At 37.7% G+C, this 18523-nt stretch overlaps 1 protein-coding gene across 3 annotated transcripts in view; it reads right to left on the bottom strand.

Moving 5' to 3' along the window:
- Positions 1 to 18523, bottom strand: part of sema5ba (sema domain, seven thrombospondin repeats (type 1 and type 1-like), transmembrane domain (TM) and short cytoplasmic domain, (semaphorin) 5Ba) — a 215993-nt gene that overhangs the window by 108751 nt on the left and 88719 nt on the right. For all 3 annotated transcript variants that reach the window (XM_055214584.2, XM_055214581.2, XM_055214582.2), the window contains exon 3: positions 9084 to 9324. In XM_055214584.2, the coding sequence (XP_055070559.2) occupies positions 9084 to 9270 (187 nt within the window). In that variant the 5' untranslated portion in view covers positions 9271 to 9324. The remainder of the gene's footprint in view (positions 1 to 9083; positions 9325 to 18523) is intronic.

Genomic DNA, 18523 nt, shown 5'->3' on the forward strand with positions numbered 1-18523 from the left:
GGACGGTTATTGCGTTTCCTCTCCAAACACACATTGGAAAAGATTAATTTGTGAGCCACCGGATCCCAAGAACAAGAGCAGGTTCAACAACAGCCTGCATCTTAAATGCTTCATAGGACATAAATCATAATCATCATTGTTTTTTCACCCTGACAGATTTAGAAATGACTGCTGCACTCAGAGAAAAAGACAAAATGGGTGGTTTTGGCTGTGATGCAGGTATTAAAAATATTGCCACTGGTAAACTGCAAATCATATGAGTAACTTTTATGTAACACAGCAGGTCTAGATTCAGGGCCGGCGTCAAGGGGGGGCATTCGCGGGGAGTGCCCCCCCCAAACAGGTTGTTGTGCCCCCCCTACAAAGTTTTTTATTATTTTAATATATATCAAGAATAATTAAAATAAATTAAACATTGAATGTTTCATGACTTGTAATGTAATCAAATGAGGAAAATATAGTTGATATATGTTTTCTTTAATTAAAATAGACCAGTTTCTCTGATTGGATGTATTGCCGCGTCTCACCCGTCTTACGTCTTTAGAATATTTGTGACTTGATACTAGCAACGTGTTTTTTCGCGGCATTTTAGGGATCGTGTAAAATATGGATATTAGAACATTTAGAACGAACCAGCACCGCCTGCTTCATCTTCATGCAAACACAGACTGGCTTAAACTCAGCGATTAGAGGTCGAGGTGGAATTTACAAACCTACAGGAAACTGTTTTAAGGAAGTTTAATGTTCGTACACGCCGTCTTCAGCTATTTTAAAGGTAAGTTAGCGTTGTTTTAAATTACGTAAACTTAAATGTGAAGTGTGGCTATAGACCGTTAACAGCATTACGACGTGATTATGGTAAAGCGGCTTTTTTCAAGCTAGAACGCGGTGTGCGTTGCGCTATAAAACCCATTCATTTCAATGACTTGCGCCGCGCGAGGGCGGTTTGTTGTTGCGTCGAGCAAAGCGCGAGCGCAGCGGAGCTCAGCTTGCGCTCACACCGCGGTCGAAGTTCAATTCAATTCAATTCAATTTTATTTATACAGCGCATTTCACAATACTTAATTGTTTCAAAGCAGCTTTACATTAATAGAAGCAGTAAAAGCACAGAAAAACGACAGATAGCACAACATAATACACGATAGCATAAGCAGTCAAATTTGCTGCGGCTATATGACTCGACATTATAAGCGAGTGTATTACTAATGTAAATGTAAGTAAATGTAAATGTAAGTTCAATAGTTTTGCGCATAGTTTGTGGTCTTTTGCACTTTATACGGGAAATGAGCTGACAGTCTGTACCAGTTGTTTGAGTGTGTGCTTGCTCTGTATTTGTTGTTTTAATGTCTTGTTTTTGCAAGTTATTGTTGCTATTGCGTGCCCCCCCGTTGGAAGCCAAATGCCCCCCCTGTTAGTTATGGTCTGGCGCCGGCTCTGTCTAGATTGGAACCTAAAGACATTTTTGGAGACTCGGTTAAAAGTCTAGGTTTAAAATGCAATAAAGTTAGTTTAAATCACAATCAAATCTATGCAAATCTAAACCTATATTTAACATGTATGCATTTTGAAGATGCAACACTACATTTTATTATTTTATGCACGTTCCCTGAAGATCGAATTTTGTGCTGCTAATGCCATGGTCTACCAATTGAGCTATTCAACAAACTTTGTATATGGCAGGCATTTCAATTCAGAAATCTGTGGACGTTTGGGAAGCAAATGATAACACATTCACCCACTTTTTTTTTAATTTGTCCCAATATTTTTCTTCTTAATCATTGACTCTGTTACTGTAGACAGGGTTCCCACACCTTAGTTAACTTCAAATTCAATGACATTTCAAGGACTTTCCAGGTCCAATACCCTCAAATTCAAGGACTAAATGTGGGTACACATTTCAAAGCAAGGTTACATCATCTTACCTTTTAAGATACATTGTTACAGTTCTCTTTCGAGGGAACTTGCTCTGCGTCACTGCGGTGACACTTTGGGGACGCCTCCACGGGTAAGTACGTCTGAATGCGTATATCAAATTCAACCAATGGTGAGGCTTAACGACAAAGACAGGGTGACGCGGGAGTATATCGCTATCTGAAATATTGCCAAAGACGCAGTTTCAGGGACGCAGGAATATGGCAAGGGAGACGCAGCGTCTCGTTCCCTTCTCAGGGTACAACAGTTACATACTGTATGTAACCCGAGACATTTTTATGTGTCAAACACAACTATGCAAAAAAGCATTTTGGTATGAATCAACATTCGCATACAGAAGATATAAGCATTTAAAGTAAACAATTTAGCACGTGTGCTTTAAAAGCTAGAATTTTTATGATATTATCCTACACTACACAGGGAATAATATGGATTTTTTTCCCAACTTCTTGCATAAAAGAGATTCAAGCACTTTCAATGACCTGCATCTATGCATGTATATTTTCAAAAACTTTCCAGGGCCTTGATTTCCCCCTCATATTCACAAACTTTCAAGGATTTCAAGGACCCGTGGGAACCCTGTGTAGAGATGCACACATCACAGTGTATGTTAGTTATACAAAAATGATGGATAAATTAGTTTAATCACATAATAGTACATTCAAAAGGTTAGCACGTGGTCAGGCAGTACTGTCCAGTATTTGTATGCGGTACCAGTATGAAGTATAAACATGTCCATACAAAACAGTAAAAATAGATGAATAGATGACCATGAAAATGAAGTGACACCCTGTAAAAGTAATGTCACCTATTGATAAATCAGATAGGTCCACAAAGCACGGAGGAAGACATCTAGAAAACAGGAGAGCCGCCGTCATCTCCTCATGTTATTTTCATCTCTCGGCTTAAAAGCCTGGGCCATCTTTCAACAGAGCTCCAAGAATCTTATCAGAAAATGCAGAACGCGGCTTATCTGAGAACGGTCTGAATTTGCTTTTGTTTAGTCTTCTGGTCTCCTTCCCCACGCCTGCTGTGTGATTTCCATGCTGTTGTGTCCCTAGGGAACTGGTGGTCGCCGCATGAGTGGAGAGTGCCACAGAAATTTAAATCCTCTTACCCGGACTGCACTCCGATTATAGAAATAGGAAGACAATGAGCTCGCCGCAAGAAATGCCACGGCACAACAGGAGCGGATGAACTCAGTTAAGGGCATTTGGGGGATAAGGCCATAAATCTAGGGCCGGTTCAGCCTGGCAAAGGTCTGAAAGAACACCTTTCACACAAAGCCAATCAGAGAAACATTCAGCGCTGGCAATTTCAAACTTCCATTCAAGCGTAGCACGTCAGTGTCTGCAATGGATGGGAAAGGGCAAGCAAAAGTGCAGAGATGACGGAGCCCGGCACGAGGAGCGCTGCTATCTGTTCAAACCACTTACCAAATTCTATTTCATTCACAGTCAGCAAACGTAAACCTTGCGGACACCAAGGTTAGACTCACTTGAAGCAAAGTTAACAGCTAGCGCATGCACTACATTGCCTCAGTGGGGACGGAAGGTCCAACAACATGACAAGAACATTCAGACATCAGTACCTCTGATGTTACAGACCAATTAGTTTTGGCGAGACAGCAGAAGGGGACCAATGTAAAGAAACTATTTTCCCCAAGGTCCCTTTAAATAGGCCCAGTGGTTAAACAACAGCATTATTACCCAAGAGATTGGTTTCTGAACACATTGGTTTCTACAGACGAGACAAACAATTTCGAGCAAATTACAAAGAGTGGGTGAATGGAGGGTAGACAATGGCTTTGTGGCACCACTCCTCTTGGGACAGATTACTGTAATTCTAGTTTAACAGGTTAAGGCTTTGCATTAGTTCTTAGCATTGGGCATCCAAGGACACACCATACCCAACATTAGCTTATAAAAAAATGCTGTTTTCAGTATCTATATGTTAATAAAAGTGCTGTTACTATTGAAGTTTCATTCAGCAGCATTTGTTAAGACTCTGTGCTCCAATGCTTTCAGAGGCATGGATTTTCTCAGCTTAGCACAATGTGTTGGAGGTGATATATTGATATCCATGTACTGTAGATAGGCTTGGAATGCAGGTATGATGGTGCAGATTTACTCTTAAAGCGACACACAAATCTATCCACACAATGTCTCCAGATATATCTATACTGATCTGAAATTCCTTGTGATGTTGGCATGTTATTGCAACTGTTGGTTGATATGTTGGGATTTTAGATGTGAATGTCACGTATAACCAGTGAGGAAAACGTATGGATTTCCACTACAGAGAATAAGTATAAAGGTGCATTTAATATGGTATTACTAACAGAAAAACATCTTTGTAGCCACAGTGATAGCCACATCATGAAATTTTCAATATTTTGACAAATGTCAATGTCCAGACTCTAGAGACCAGTCCGTTGGGTTGTAGTTTCACCTGTGCTGGGTTGTTTCAACCAAAATGCAACATTTTCTGGGTTAATTTAACCCATCGGCTGGGCCATTTTTGACACAATGCTGGGTTGAAAACAACCTAGCATTTTTAAATGTTGTCCAAAAAAAAACATAATCTGTAAAAAGCATCTTGTGACAATCTATTTGCAGATTGCAGAAGTTGCACAAGCTGACCATCCACATCTACACATCAATGATACTCGCTCAGTTTTCAACCGTTTTGCCTGCCAAGTCGTGCTGAGGTAATCTGAAGGAAATGGCATACAGACTATAGGTTATTCTAAAACAATAAAGATTTTTCAGTCTGGCATGCAGCGAAAAGAGTAAGATATGAAGAAAGATTCCTGATCATTTTAGTTTGACCTTAACTGTAAGGGACTGTTTTATAAACCTGCCAAAATCTAATGCGGGCGTTGCAAACAGGTTGTGACTGAAGGATGGAACTGCACCAAACTATATTGGACCTTATAGAAAAGCTGCCATAAACTGTCAACACTGTTTCTCATTTTACATGCAAAGACGACTCGAAGGGAAAGCAGCAAAAAGCTATCTTGGGGTCAGAGAGGGAGGATGGAAATGCCATGAAAACTAAAATACAAATACATTATGTTTTTCGTGCAAGAGACTTGGCATGGGCCATTATTAAAAAAAAAAAAGGACAAACAATTGTGTAAATTGTCCTCCTGAACTTCATATATACTTCATTTATACTGAAATTCATTCTAGTCCAGTTTAATGAATCTTCAATCCTAAAAATGCAGGGTTATTTATGCCCATGTTTGGGTAAAATAAGAACAAACCCAGCTGTTGTGTTAAATTAACCTACACACTAAAAATGCTGTTTTTTTCCAACCCAAGTTAGGTTAAGGAGGGACGAACCCATCACGTTTGGTTGTAGTTTAACCTAAGCTTGGTTGTTTCAATGCTGGGTTGTTTTAATCCATTGTTGGGTCAAATATAAACATTCTCTGGGTAAATTTAACCCAATGGCTGGGTTTGTCTCTTTTTTAACCAACACTGGGTTGAAAATAACTGGGTTATTTAACCAATGGTTGGAGTAAATAAGAACAACCCTTGGGTTAAATTGAGTTAAATTAATCTACACTCTAAAAAATGTGGGTTGTTTTAATCCATAGCTGGGTCAAATATGGTCAAATCCAAAGTTTGGGTATAAACAAATCTATATGTTGGGTTTTCAACTCAGCATAGGGTATTTATGCCATATTTATGCCACCTATGGGTTAAAACAACCCAACATTTTTAGAGGGTAGAAAATGTCCAAATTTGACTCAATCAAGGATTGAAACAACACAGAATTATTTGGTGTATAAATATCCTAAAACACTCTAAAAATGGCTGGGTTATTTTCGACCCATAATGGGCAAATATTGGACTCTAAAAATGGCTGGATTATTTTTGTACCCATAATGGGTAAATATTGGACAGAACACACAGCTGGGTTAAAGTTGACCCAATGCTGGGTTGTTTTAAAGCAACACTAAAGACTTATTGCTCTTTGCTCCCCCTACAGGTAAGAAGCGTAATTGTTCATTACCACTGTCGTAAATACTGCAGCATAGCTGGCTGTGATTGGATTGTAGGTCTGCCGTAAAGCAAGTTTTTGTAGTTTTCACTCGAACTACAGGACCACTACCCGACGGTTGGAAACTTCTTTAGTGCGGTTTTGGCCGATAGAGGGCTGCAAAGCGAATGTGAAAGTGCCATTCACCCTGTTTTGAGTGGATGAAAAACTGAAACTTTTTTGGAAACGTTATTTTAAGGTAAAAAAACTCTTTGGTGTTGCTTTAACCTAACTGCTAGGTTATTATACAGTACCCCATGGTTGTATAACAACAACCCAATATTGGGTCATTTTAACCCAGCATGTGTTCTGTCCAATATTTACCCATTATGGGTAAAAAATAACCCAGCCATTTTTAGAGTGAATGTACTCCATTATTTTCCTGCAATGTTCTCCTACTTTTTATACAAATTTAAGACTAAATAGTCTAAAACAGGCTGACAATTCTTCAGATCAAAACCTATAGAGCATCTTTTATGGTTATTAGACATACACTACCATAATATCTGGAAGAGCTGAAGAGACACCAAGGTGACCATGCAACTATCTGAAAAAAGGAAATTTTCCATGGTTTAGCCTTAAAAAGATTCAAAGGCATTTGTGAAGCTACAGACCTTGTCAGAGATCAGAGACCGAGGCCCCCAGGAGACTCAACCGAGTAGCTGTGAAAAAGTGCCTAAACTAAAAAAAAGCTATCAAAGTACCTAATCTCAAGTTCAGCCAGCACCTGGTTTCAAGGCTACCATATCACTGCGTTAACATAAAGAAATGAATTGGTGTACTTTGGGTCTTCCATACCATTGAGTAAACATAAAAGGTGTGCATGCTTACAATTCAAAGCCAATTGTTCAACGGTTCTTATTGTGAAAGTAATGCCACAGTGCCTGTGTTTAGAGGAGCTAAAATGACGGATGAAAATAGGACACCACAACCAAAAGTACAAAGGGAAAATAGTCACCTTGCAAGTGAAAGTGCAGAACAAAGATAGCTTATCCAGCTTTAAAATGTACTGCTTGTTTCGCAAATTGTAGTGTTTTCTTTCTTGGTGAACAAGGGCGTTTGTAATTTAAGCCCTATTTCAAAACACTTGAAAGAAAAAAATCCTGCCAGTACGATAAAACACGAAATGAAAAATCAAAATGCAACCGAAATTTTTAGTAGCAATAAAAGGAGCTGGCCGTAGGCGACGTCTATATGAGCCATAGCTGTCTAATGTCCAGGCAGGTTTAATATATAATACAGAGACCTCCGGTCATCCATTTCCTTTTTGCCCCCTCAAGGCATCATTCTGCAATCTTTCTCATGTCCTTCAAAGAATCAAACAAATACAAACTGTTACCACCCAATGGCCACTGTAATTGTCGACTATATACCTGTATCTGTCCTCAGTATAAAAACATTTTGTTCTTTGGCTGCGTTACATTTTTCTAAGTGATATCAAGTGAGGCCTGCGTGTTGTTTTTGTTGTACGCTAGAATGCAGGAGGATAGAAATCTCGAAGAGCTGAAAAACGTTTATCTCTTCCATGTCCATCAAAGCTTGCCATGTTCAGCATGCTATCATTGCCTGACACATGCGAATGAAAAAAACTGTACAGTCAAGAGTCTGTCAATATAGGACAGCAATAAAAACATCATACCTGCACATGGACCAAAAGTTTGGGAAAAAAGTATTTTAGCTTTTTTTTCGAACACGCATTTCAAAATTGTCCTCTTTAATTTGTTATTACTCATAGACATCAATGAGATTAAAAGAAGAGCAACTTTTGCTTAAGTCTTTTGTATCTCAGATGTTTCTCCTGACAAAAAGAAATCTCACAAATGTCTCAAACTGAGCTCATAGTCTGCAATCAAATGTTAAAGGGATAGTTCACCCAAAAATGAAAATAATGTCATTAATGACTCACCCTCATGTCATTCCAAACTCGCAAGACCTCCGCCCATCTTCAGAACACAGATATTGCTGACTCTTTATTGAAAATCTACGTACGGTATACTGTCCAAAAAGGTAATAAAAACATTATCAAAGTAGTCCATGCGACATTAGTGGGTCAGTTAGAATGTTTTGAAGCATCGAAAACACATTTTGGTCTAAAAATAACAAAAACTACAACTCTATTCAGCATTGTCCTCTCCTCCGGGTCTGCCGCGAAGCGCATGCGCGAGACCAAAGTCACATGACTGCAGTGACACGGCTGACGTGTTATCCTCAGACATGTTTGCAAAGTTTTTTTTTCAAACTTACAGCATGCGTCTGTCTCAGACTGTAAACGAAGCTCAGGCGCACACAAAAAAAAAAAACAGCTGGGGCGCACCAGATAACACGTCAGCCGCATCACTGCAGTCACGTGACTTTAGTTTTGCGCATGCGCTTCACAACAGAACTAGAAAACAATCATGACAATCAATGTATTTTTGATGCTTCAACACATTCTAACTGACCCACTGATGTCACATTGACTACTTTGATGATGTTTTTATTACCTTTCTGGACATGAACAGTATACTGTACGTAGATTTCAATGAAGGGTCAGCAAGCTTTTAAATATAAATATTAAATATAAAACATCTTAAACTGTGTTCTGAAGATGAACGGAGGTCTTACGAGTTTGGAACGACATGATGGTGAGTCATTAATGACATTATTTACATTTTTGGTTGAACTATCCCTTTAATATTCTAGAACATTTCCAAATGAACTTAACCATTTTTCATCAAATTTACCCTAATCCACATTATTTTACCTATACAATCTACATTATTCTGACAGCCCCATACTATTCACAGTCTCATCTGTTTCTAGTTTTATTTCTTCTCAATTTTTAGGAACAACAGTGTTACATTTTCTTGGTAAAATCAGCCTGTGAATGCTTTACCTTGGTTGTCTCTGCATACTAAGCTGGCATAACAAAAAGTACTCGAACGTTAAAAAAATTACACACATCGCCATGCTACAAGCTACTCATCATTTAGAGTTTCAAAGTGGCTTCCACAACAAGCATATGACACCAGATCCCAAAAGAGACCAAAATTATACAAACATACTGCTTTAATATTCACAGGAGTGAGCGTGTATGCCCTGCGAGACACATCAGTATTCACCTTGAATAGAGATGACGGGGTGCTCTAGACGTGTACACTCTGGTCTTGTGTGGGGGGCGGGGCTGGGGGTGGGCTCTGTGGGGACAGGAGGCCTCTGGGATAGTATAGCTGGAAATGGAAGCGTGATGAAACAGAGGATAAGGCCGGGCACAGCCAGGGAAACCACGTCCCGTGGCAACACTGTCATGGTGACGGAGGCCGACCTCTCCTCTAGCTGCCAAGGTGGGCCTCTGGAATGCACCTTTTGGGAGAGAGAGCAAGAGAGAGATAAATATACAGTATGTATGCACATTATAGACAATAAATATATTGTTTTGGGGTTTTTTTCTTATACTGTACTATATATTTCCTTACTATTTCATACCTTTCTTACCGCTGTACTATTTAGTTTTGGTCATTTTTTAGGGGTGCACACAAAGAATTGTTGATTTTGAGATGAAGAGAGAGTACAAGAGAAAAAAAACATACATTATAAACTTAAAAAGCACAGCTTTTGATAAGAAAATGACTAAAAGTGTCATAATACCATGAATTCCATATATTTTCGTTTTTTCCTTACACTGTAATAAAAATTCAGTAGAAATTGCAGCTGGGTTGCCGGTAATTTACCGTAGATTTAAATGTATGTTATTTACTGGCAACATTTTGTTCAAAGTTAAATAAACATTAAACATTTACAAGTCTTTGTCTTTACAGAATAAAACTAAAAAAACAGCATCAAGCAAAACATTCTGGGAAACAAAATCTGAAGCAAAAAACAGAAAAAGGTTGATGATGATTTCTGGTTCCCAGAATGCTTTGCATGAGGCTGTTATTGTATAGTTTTATTCTGTAAAGATAAAGACTTGTTAATATTTAAAATGTATTTAACTTTGAACAAACTCTTGCCAGTAAATAACATAAATCTAAATCTACGGTAATTTACCGGCAACCCAGTTGCAATACCATTGTAATTTCTACTGATTTTTTTACAGTGTATGTTTCTACTGTCTGCACTGATATTTGTTAACTGTAAAGCTGCTTTTCAACAGTGCAAAATTGTAAAAAGTCTTAAATAAACATGAATTGAAAAAATAAAATCATGATGAAATAAAAGTAGACGTATTAGTATTCATTTAAAAGCAGTACAGTATTAACTGATATCAATATCTTAGGTCAGTGGTTCTCAAACGTTTTCAGCGTGCGGCCCCCCTTGTGTATGGCAGATTCCTTTGCGCCCCCCCAAACAAAATTTATGACAAAAAACTGTTCTAAAACTCAACCTTTAATTAAACAAAACATATTGAATGATATAAAGTAGTGCTGTTGGTTAGTAGCCTTTTTTGTTTAGGTTTAATTCCACAGAATTCATGATAAATTAATTTATTTTATAAAATGTCATAAAGCTGGGGCCCCCCTGGCACCATCTCGCGGCCCCCAGTTTGAGAACCACTGTCTTAGGTGGTATATACACATTATAAATAATTCAATGTAATGATGACAAAATATATGACAGCAGATAAAGTTTTAATCATTCCAAAAAACAGAGATTTAAAAAGACTAGGGGAACAAACACTTCCTTGAATCATTCAATGGCAAAATATTGTCCGATTTATCCAGTTTTACTTTATTCATAAGACATACTCAAAACTCTCTCCACTCCAAAATATCCATTAATTGAAAATAAACAGAAAAAAATGTGCTTGCTTATAAATAAGACAAAACATAAAACCCAGAGCAAATGAAAATTTAGACATTAGTAAACTCAACAGGACATAAATGCTACAATAACACTCGAATAAAGTTCCCCTGTTCCAGGTCAATAAGAATGCAAGAAGGTTAATGCAAGGTGACGTTCACAAAAAGTCCCTAACAATAGGAAAAAGTGTATTTTCATTTCAATTTAACCTGAACAGTTTGTGCAGCTACAGTTCAGCCCTGAATGTTTTGAGGTTTAATCATAATGCACTGCAGGCATTGCAAAGAAAGAGGATTTTGCTGACCCGCTGCTGTAAGTGCTGTTATTCATTTCACAAGTGAACAAGTAAACCAATCATATAGGTCATTTACATTGAAGTCCTGAGGATGGAGTAGCCTAAAGTCCCCATTTAATTCAAACTGTATGTCCTAACAAGGACAAGTTCTTGCCACAGTGAATGCTAAATTGTAGAGTATTGTAATACAGCCATAGCGAACTGCACTCCCAGAAAAAAGGTACAAGAAGGTACAAAAGTTGTCACTGGGGCGGAACCTTTTTTAAAAGTACCTAAAAGGTGCATATTGGTACCTCAAAAGGTCACAATGGTACCTTAGAGGTACATACTGGTACCTTAGAGATATCTGTACCCATAATGGTACATAAGTACCATCATTTGTAGTTTTTTCTGAGAGTGTACGATTTTGGATCGATTCCAAAGATACCCATTATAAAATACCCTTATTTAATCCTTAAAGGATTAGTCCATTTTTTTTAATGATTTTAAAAAAATCCAGATAATTTACTTACCAATATGTCATCCAAAATGTTGATGTCTTTCTTGGTTCAGTCGAGAAGAAATTATGTTTTTTGAGGAAAACATTCCAGGATTGTTCTCATTTTAATGGACTTTAATGGACCCCAAAACTTAACAGTTTTAATAAAACTGCAGTTTTAAAGAACTCTAAACGATTTTAAACTAGGCATAAGGGTCTTGTCTAGCGAAACGATTGTCGTTTTTGGCAAGAAAAAAAATGCACTTTTGAACCACAACTTCTCGTCTTCCTCCGGTCCTGTGACGCGCCAGCGCGACCTCGCGTAATACATCATCACGTCAAGAGGTCACGGATGACGTATCGAAACTATGCCCCAGTGTTTACAAGTGTGGAGAAAGCGAACTGTTCCGACGTTGTTGTATGTCGAATGATACTAATAAATGTCTTTGTGTCAGCGTATTGTTTAAAATGGTTCGCAAATGTGCATTTCATATATTTAACACGTGACCTTTCGACGTCATTACGCAATTATGTGATGTCGCACAGGCTCGTCATACAGCCTGAGGAAGAAGAGAAGTTGTGGGTTAAAAGTGCATATGTTTTATTTTTCTTGCCAAAAATGATAATCTTTTTGTTAGATAAGACCCTTATGCCTCGTTTGGGATCGTTTAGAGTCCTGTGAACCTGAATTTTAAACTGCATTAAAACTGTTAAGTGTTGGGGTCCATTAAAGTCCATTAAAATGAGAAAAATCCTGGAATGTTTTTCTCAAAAAAAAAAATTCTTCTCAACCGACAAAGAAAGACATTAACGTTTTGGATGACATGGTGGTGAGTAAATTACGTGGAAAATCTGATAATCCTTTAAAATATTTGATTAATAATTATTGATAATACTAACTACACATTCAACAGAACATCGATGTCACATCACCCAACAGTTTCATCTTCACTGTAGAGTGGACATATAATATTATTTGACTTATAAACTTCCAGCTTCTAGAACGAGTCAATTATGGTGATCTGATGGTAAAACTTATCTGTCAATATTCACAAGCAGTAATCAAGATGGCAGATGTGGTGCTGTTAAGTTTCTGGCAATAAGTGGTGGCTTGACATGATCAGCATAAAAACCCCTTAAGCACCCGAGCACCTCCGTCTCCTTCAGCTGCGGAGGAGTTTTAATATCACGCCTGATCTTATTAGAGGTGAGAGTAGGCATGACATCTCCATCTTTATTCAGAGAAGTCCCAGTGCAGTCATATTACACCATGCGGCAGTTAGCTCAATCATCGCTCTTTCTACCATCAGCCGCCTGTCAATCTTCTCATATGCACTGCTCGACTTACTTCACACCACACAGAACTTAAAGTGGAGTTCATAGTCTACAGCAAGAAAAACTGTCTTCTGGAACTGTATAATACAAGTTGTCTCAAAGAAAACAAAATGTCACCTATTGGGTGATTCTCACGAAACCATTAAAACACCACGGCACTTATGATTTTAGCTTTAAAATGTGTAATATAGTAACATTAAAAAGCATCAGAATTAACACAATACTGTGTTTTACCTTGCACAATGTGTGATTTCAACATAAGAATTTATAATTGTAAATTTTATCTCATTTTTTGCTGAAATTCTCATTACCGCAATGTGTCCGGCTGTGTTTGAACATGCGTTATGTTGTAATTTAATCAAATTAACACAGAAATATTAGAAAATAAATAAATGGATGTTTTGCTAGACTTCTTTAGATGACAGAAAAAATATTTACTGAATATTCATGTATAATAATAATGAAGAAAAATTAGGAAAATGATGTGTCCATGCCTGATGTTCTCATCCTCCGCAACACTTTTTGAGAACAGTTTAAGCACACATACAGAATTTTAATCAAGTTTAATTTTGAGTGACCAAGCACATGGACCAGTTACTTCAAGATGGCTACCAGGTAAGATAATTTTTTTACAGTTAATTTGAAATATTGTCTTGTCAGAATGCTTACACAACATTTTGATTATCATTACCGCAACAGATGCTTATTAAATGTTAATTTAATTAATAGAAGCATAATACTTTGATTTTAAATGCATGTGCAGAATCTCCAAATTATGTTCTTTCAGGTTTGTCATGTCATTTTGAAAATATGTCAGTGTTGATGTTTTCTGACTGTTGCGGTAATGAGATTTTTTAGGACTGATTTTTTAAAATTACGTTACAAAAAGTGTTAAATGATAAGTAAAAGTTTTTAAATTAATGTTTCCATTTACTCCAGACTTTGTTTTTCAATGTCTGGTGGGAAAAAAAGTAAATTTAAGCAATTTTTACATTTTCATGCTTGACATTTTTAAAACCAAGTTTTCGTGAGAATCACCCTATTATGCCCATTTTTGCAAAATATAAAAAAGTTTTGTGTGTGCCCAGAATGTAAAGTTTCAGCTTAAAATACCCCACAAATAATATATTATAGCGTTAAAACTACGGTAATCCAGAAGTCCGGACTGTCAGTCAGTGGTTGTAGGTGGAGCTATCAGTGTGACATCACATTAGCAAGAGAATCAAAACAGCATGTCAGGACTGTCAGTCAGTGGTCGTAGGTGGAGCTATCAGTGTGACATCACATTAGCAAGAGAATCAAAACAGCATGTCTAATGAGACTGCTTTAGTTTTATGAGGATAAAAAAGTGGTGGGTGTATTTTTTTCATTGTAGGGTGGTTGTGTTCACATTTATGTCCAAACACCTTGTAAAAGTGGATTTTGCATAATAGGTGCCCATTAAGCATATGGACATATATTCAAAAAGGAACATTTAATATTCACTATAAACATAAAGCAAATATATCCACTAAACTTTAAACAGATCAGATATACAAGACATAAAAGCCACATTTGTACTAACCTCACCATAAACTCTGTTATTTTGTATTGTTCCAGAAATACTTGACTGTTTTACTATTATCCTCCATTATTTGCTTATGTCTTAAAATCTAAGTGCCGCGTACGAGTTGTCGTTTGTTATTTTTAAGCTAAGCAATTTGTCCAGACCACTTTTACTGCTTTATATAACATTCACAGGCCACATGCACACAGCAGCTAAACGCAGTTGTCACTCTGTAAATGCTTCCTGTATGGATATTTACATGGATTTAAATGGATTACATTTCTTGTTTACAGACACGTCAACTGTGATTTTCAACTTCATGCATCATCGTTTTGGGAGTGATTGTAACTTAGAGGATTCGTTCCTGCATTTCACACTGCATTTTATATATGACCAATGTCAAAGAGCTAATAACACTATGTATAAAAAATAATAAAGCTTTAGAAATGAGCCTCTGTAGGTTGTGCACCTCCTACAATAATGATATTTCACTGCAGGCTGGAGCCACAGAGAAGCAAGCAGCACATCATCAAGTCCATGCGGAGCCCGATTTAACATTTTGGCACGAAATAGCGTTTAAGTGCTTTTAAAAACAAGACAGAGAATTCATGCAATCCACTGAGCAACACAGAGGGCTCTTTTTTTATTATTCATTAAATGGGTCAATCAATAACAGATTATTAGCTTGGTTATGTTATGATGCCAACTCAATTATCCCTCTTGCAACAGTGGGTAACTAATTAGGCAAATAAACATGGTTAGTACACTCCAAAAATGGCTGGGTTATTTTTGACCCATAATGGGTAAATATCGGACAGAACACACTGCTGGGTTAAAACTGACCCAATGCAACCCCATAGTTGCATAAAAACAACCCAACATTGGGTCATTTTAAACCAAGCATGCGTTCTGTCCAATTTTTACCCATTATGGGTCAAAAATAACCTAGTTATTTTTAGAGTGTATATTGCTAAGTCAACAGTTTGTTGTGTTGACGGCTATATTCATGATGAGAAATGGTTAATCTACACACAAGTTAATCCAAACACAAGTTGGGGAAGGGCAAGCTAGCGTCTCTAATTTACCCAAGTGTCATGTCTTAAAGGGACACTCCACTTTTTTTGAAAATATGCTTATTTTCCATCTCCCCTAGAGTTAAACATCTGATTTTTACCGTTTTGGAATTCATTCAGCTGATCTCCGGGTCTGGCGGTACCACTTTAAGCATAGCTTAGCACAATCTTTTGAATCTGATTAGACCATTAGCATCGCGCTAAAAAAATAACCAAAGAGTTTCGATTTTTTTCCTATTAAAAACTTGACTCTTCTGTAGTTACATCGTGTACTAAGACAGACGGAAAATTAAAAGTTGTAATTTTCTAGACAGATATGGCTAGGAACTATACTATTAATTATAATAAACTATACGATTATTATAGACCGTTTCAGCAGTAATGACATAAACAAGCAGCTGTCGCGGTCCGCACGTAACTTCTGGTAAACTCTGCTAAGAATAAATAACAACAAAGTTCTTTAAACGTAGTTTATTTATATAACAAGCAAAAAAACAACACATAGATTACATAGGAAACCAAAACATTTGTCATTTCGACGAGGCATTTGTTCAAGAGATCAGTTTAGCAACTAACTTAGTCAGACCATTAAAAAACGAAACCGGAAGTAAGGTTCGGATCCAGACGTGTATCACGTGCATCCGATGAAACCGTCTAAACGTTATAATTAAGGACCGTAACATGGCTGCAGGAGGCGCAATGATATTACATCGGTCTTAGTACCGTATTTTCCGGACTATAAGTTGCGTGTTTTTTTCATATTGTGGCTGGTGCTGCGTCTTATTTTGTAAGTCTGTATGAATTAATTTTGACATTTAAGAGGCAAAAGATACCATTACCGTCTACAGCCGCAAGAGTTGATTCAGTGATGTTGAATGACAAGTCCGCGAACTTGATGCTCGGTGGCTTGTTCGGTTAATTTATCCTCTTCAGCCTTTCAGGTAGGTTCTGTATGCTATTGTGTATCGTGTAAATAACTGATAATGTTACGATTATGTACGAACATCTATTCAGCCTGCTGTTCTGTGTGCTATTGTTTAGTTGAATAACTTGCTTCTCCAGATGAAATGTGTGTTCTTCAGCGCGGATTTTGTGAAATAATTTTATTAATAAATGCCATGTATTCCACTGCGACTTAAATATGTTATTTCGTCTGACTGACACATTTTTGATTGGTACGACTTATAGTCCGGAAAATACAATACACAATGTAACTACAGAAGAGTCAAGTTTTAATAGGAAAAATATCAAATTATCCTTTTTTTAGTGCTATGCTAATGGTCTAATCAGATTCAATAGATTATGCTAAGCTATGCTAAAAGTGGTACCACCAGACCCGGAGAGAAGCTAAATGGATTCCAAAACTGTAAAAATCAAGTGTTTAACTCTAGGGGAGCAGGAAAATTAGCATATTTTTAAAAAATTGGAGTGTCCTATTAAGACTGTGAAAGAAAACCAAAGTGCATGGAGTAAAGCTATGTTGGCATAGGGAGAACATGCAAACTCCACACTGAAAGACCTCCTGACCCAGCCGGGACTTAAACTGGGGACCTTCTTGCAACCCACTGTGCCACCCCTGCTATTCAAAGTATATATTACACCCTAATATTTTACAAAAACCTTGCCAAGCAAAGAAAACTGTAGCAGAGCATCTGCCATGCAATCTTCTCTTGCATGTAAAAAGCATGCAAGAATGCAAATGTTACAAAATGCATGAAACTCTTTGTATAGTGTAAATAGGCCAAGACATGTGCAGGAGAACATGATTTCAGTTAACATATCTTCTGATATATATCTCTGTGACACATCTGCTATGGATCGAACTAAGAAAATAGGGAAAACCCAGAGTTAAGTTAAAGTGGAATAAATGCCAATGTGTGGACACATCTGGATTGGGACCTGCTGAATGTGTGGCTTGGGACGTGTGCTTCAGATCGATGACAGCGGAAGCAAGCGGAGCCTGTAAACATGGGAGACGAGCGCTGTTGTGATGGATAAGAAGTTTGATAACCAGCTGTACTGTGCCCAAGATTAACAAATAAAGATCCACACAAACAAGCATCCACACCTGAAGTTCAAAAGCAGCTGTTAAAAACCCGACTCCCAACAGAGAGCCAAGATCTGTGAGCTAATTAGTTCCATTTCCAAACAGCAAAGGCTTTAAAGTTCTGCAGACATGTTTATACATAAGCACTGCCCACACTAACAAATGAAGGCGAAGCAGCTGGTGGCACTTCTCAACAGGCTTCGATGTAGAGTTGGCACCGGTGTACTCACCAAAGTGGCAGTGGTAGGAACGAGCCAAGAAAACCACTTATGACTTCTTCCCAACGGGATACTTACAAAATAGCTTATTGAGCTTCATGGCTGTCTGTAATCGGGCTATTTAAGAGTGTGGGAAAATAAAAAACCCACTGGGGTACATTCAGGTAGATTCACAGAATAGTGGACAGTCTGAGTAAACTTCACTCAGTTAAATCACTGAATGCATGCGCAGCATTTCTGTCAATAGTGTCCAGAGCTGGCACGATAAATGTGCCAAAAGGCTTCTCCCTCTTATGTTTCTATGGAAACCAAATCTGGCTAATGAACAAGTCTTTAACACTGTCTGACAATCGCAAGAAAATGCAGAGAGACCATTTTCCGGCTCACGCGAAAACTCCAGTCCCTCCTAGATACAGGAGAACAAAATCTCTGGTAATGAGCTCCGCTTTTTATTTAACAAAGTAATGTTAGACAGATCTACCAGCAAGGTGTCTGGATGTGAGCAGATTGTAAGACGTCAACAGCCATTGTACCTCCCGGGCTGCCCATCATGACAGCGAGATGAACAGCAAAGCAGAATCTGCTCGGAGCACACACTGAGTAAGAACATAAAGCCGATGTTTTGTGATTCTCCAGGCCAGTTCTTAGAAAAACAATCAACACTGTAAAGTGTTTCTGGGGGAGCAATGTGATAACAATGTCAAAGCCATGGACATTATTCGTGGGGAACTCAATATCCAATTGCACTGTAAAATGCCTTAAATAGAGCA

This window comes from Misgurnus anguillicaudatus, chromosome 17 (assembly GCF_027580225.2).
Source record: "Misgurnus anguillicaudatus chromosome 17, ASM2758022v2, whole genome shotgun sequence".
In the NCBI taxonomy this organism is placed as follows: domain Eukaryota; kingdom Metazoa; phylum Chordata; class Actinopteri; order Cypriniformes; family Cobitidae; genus Misgurnus; species Misgurnus anguillicaudatus.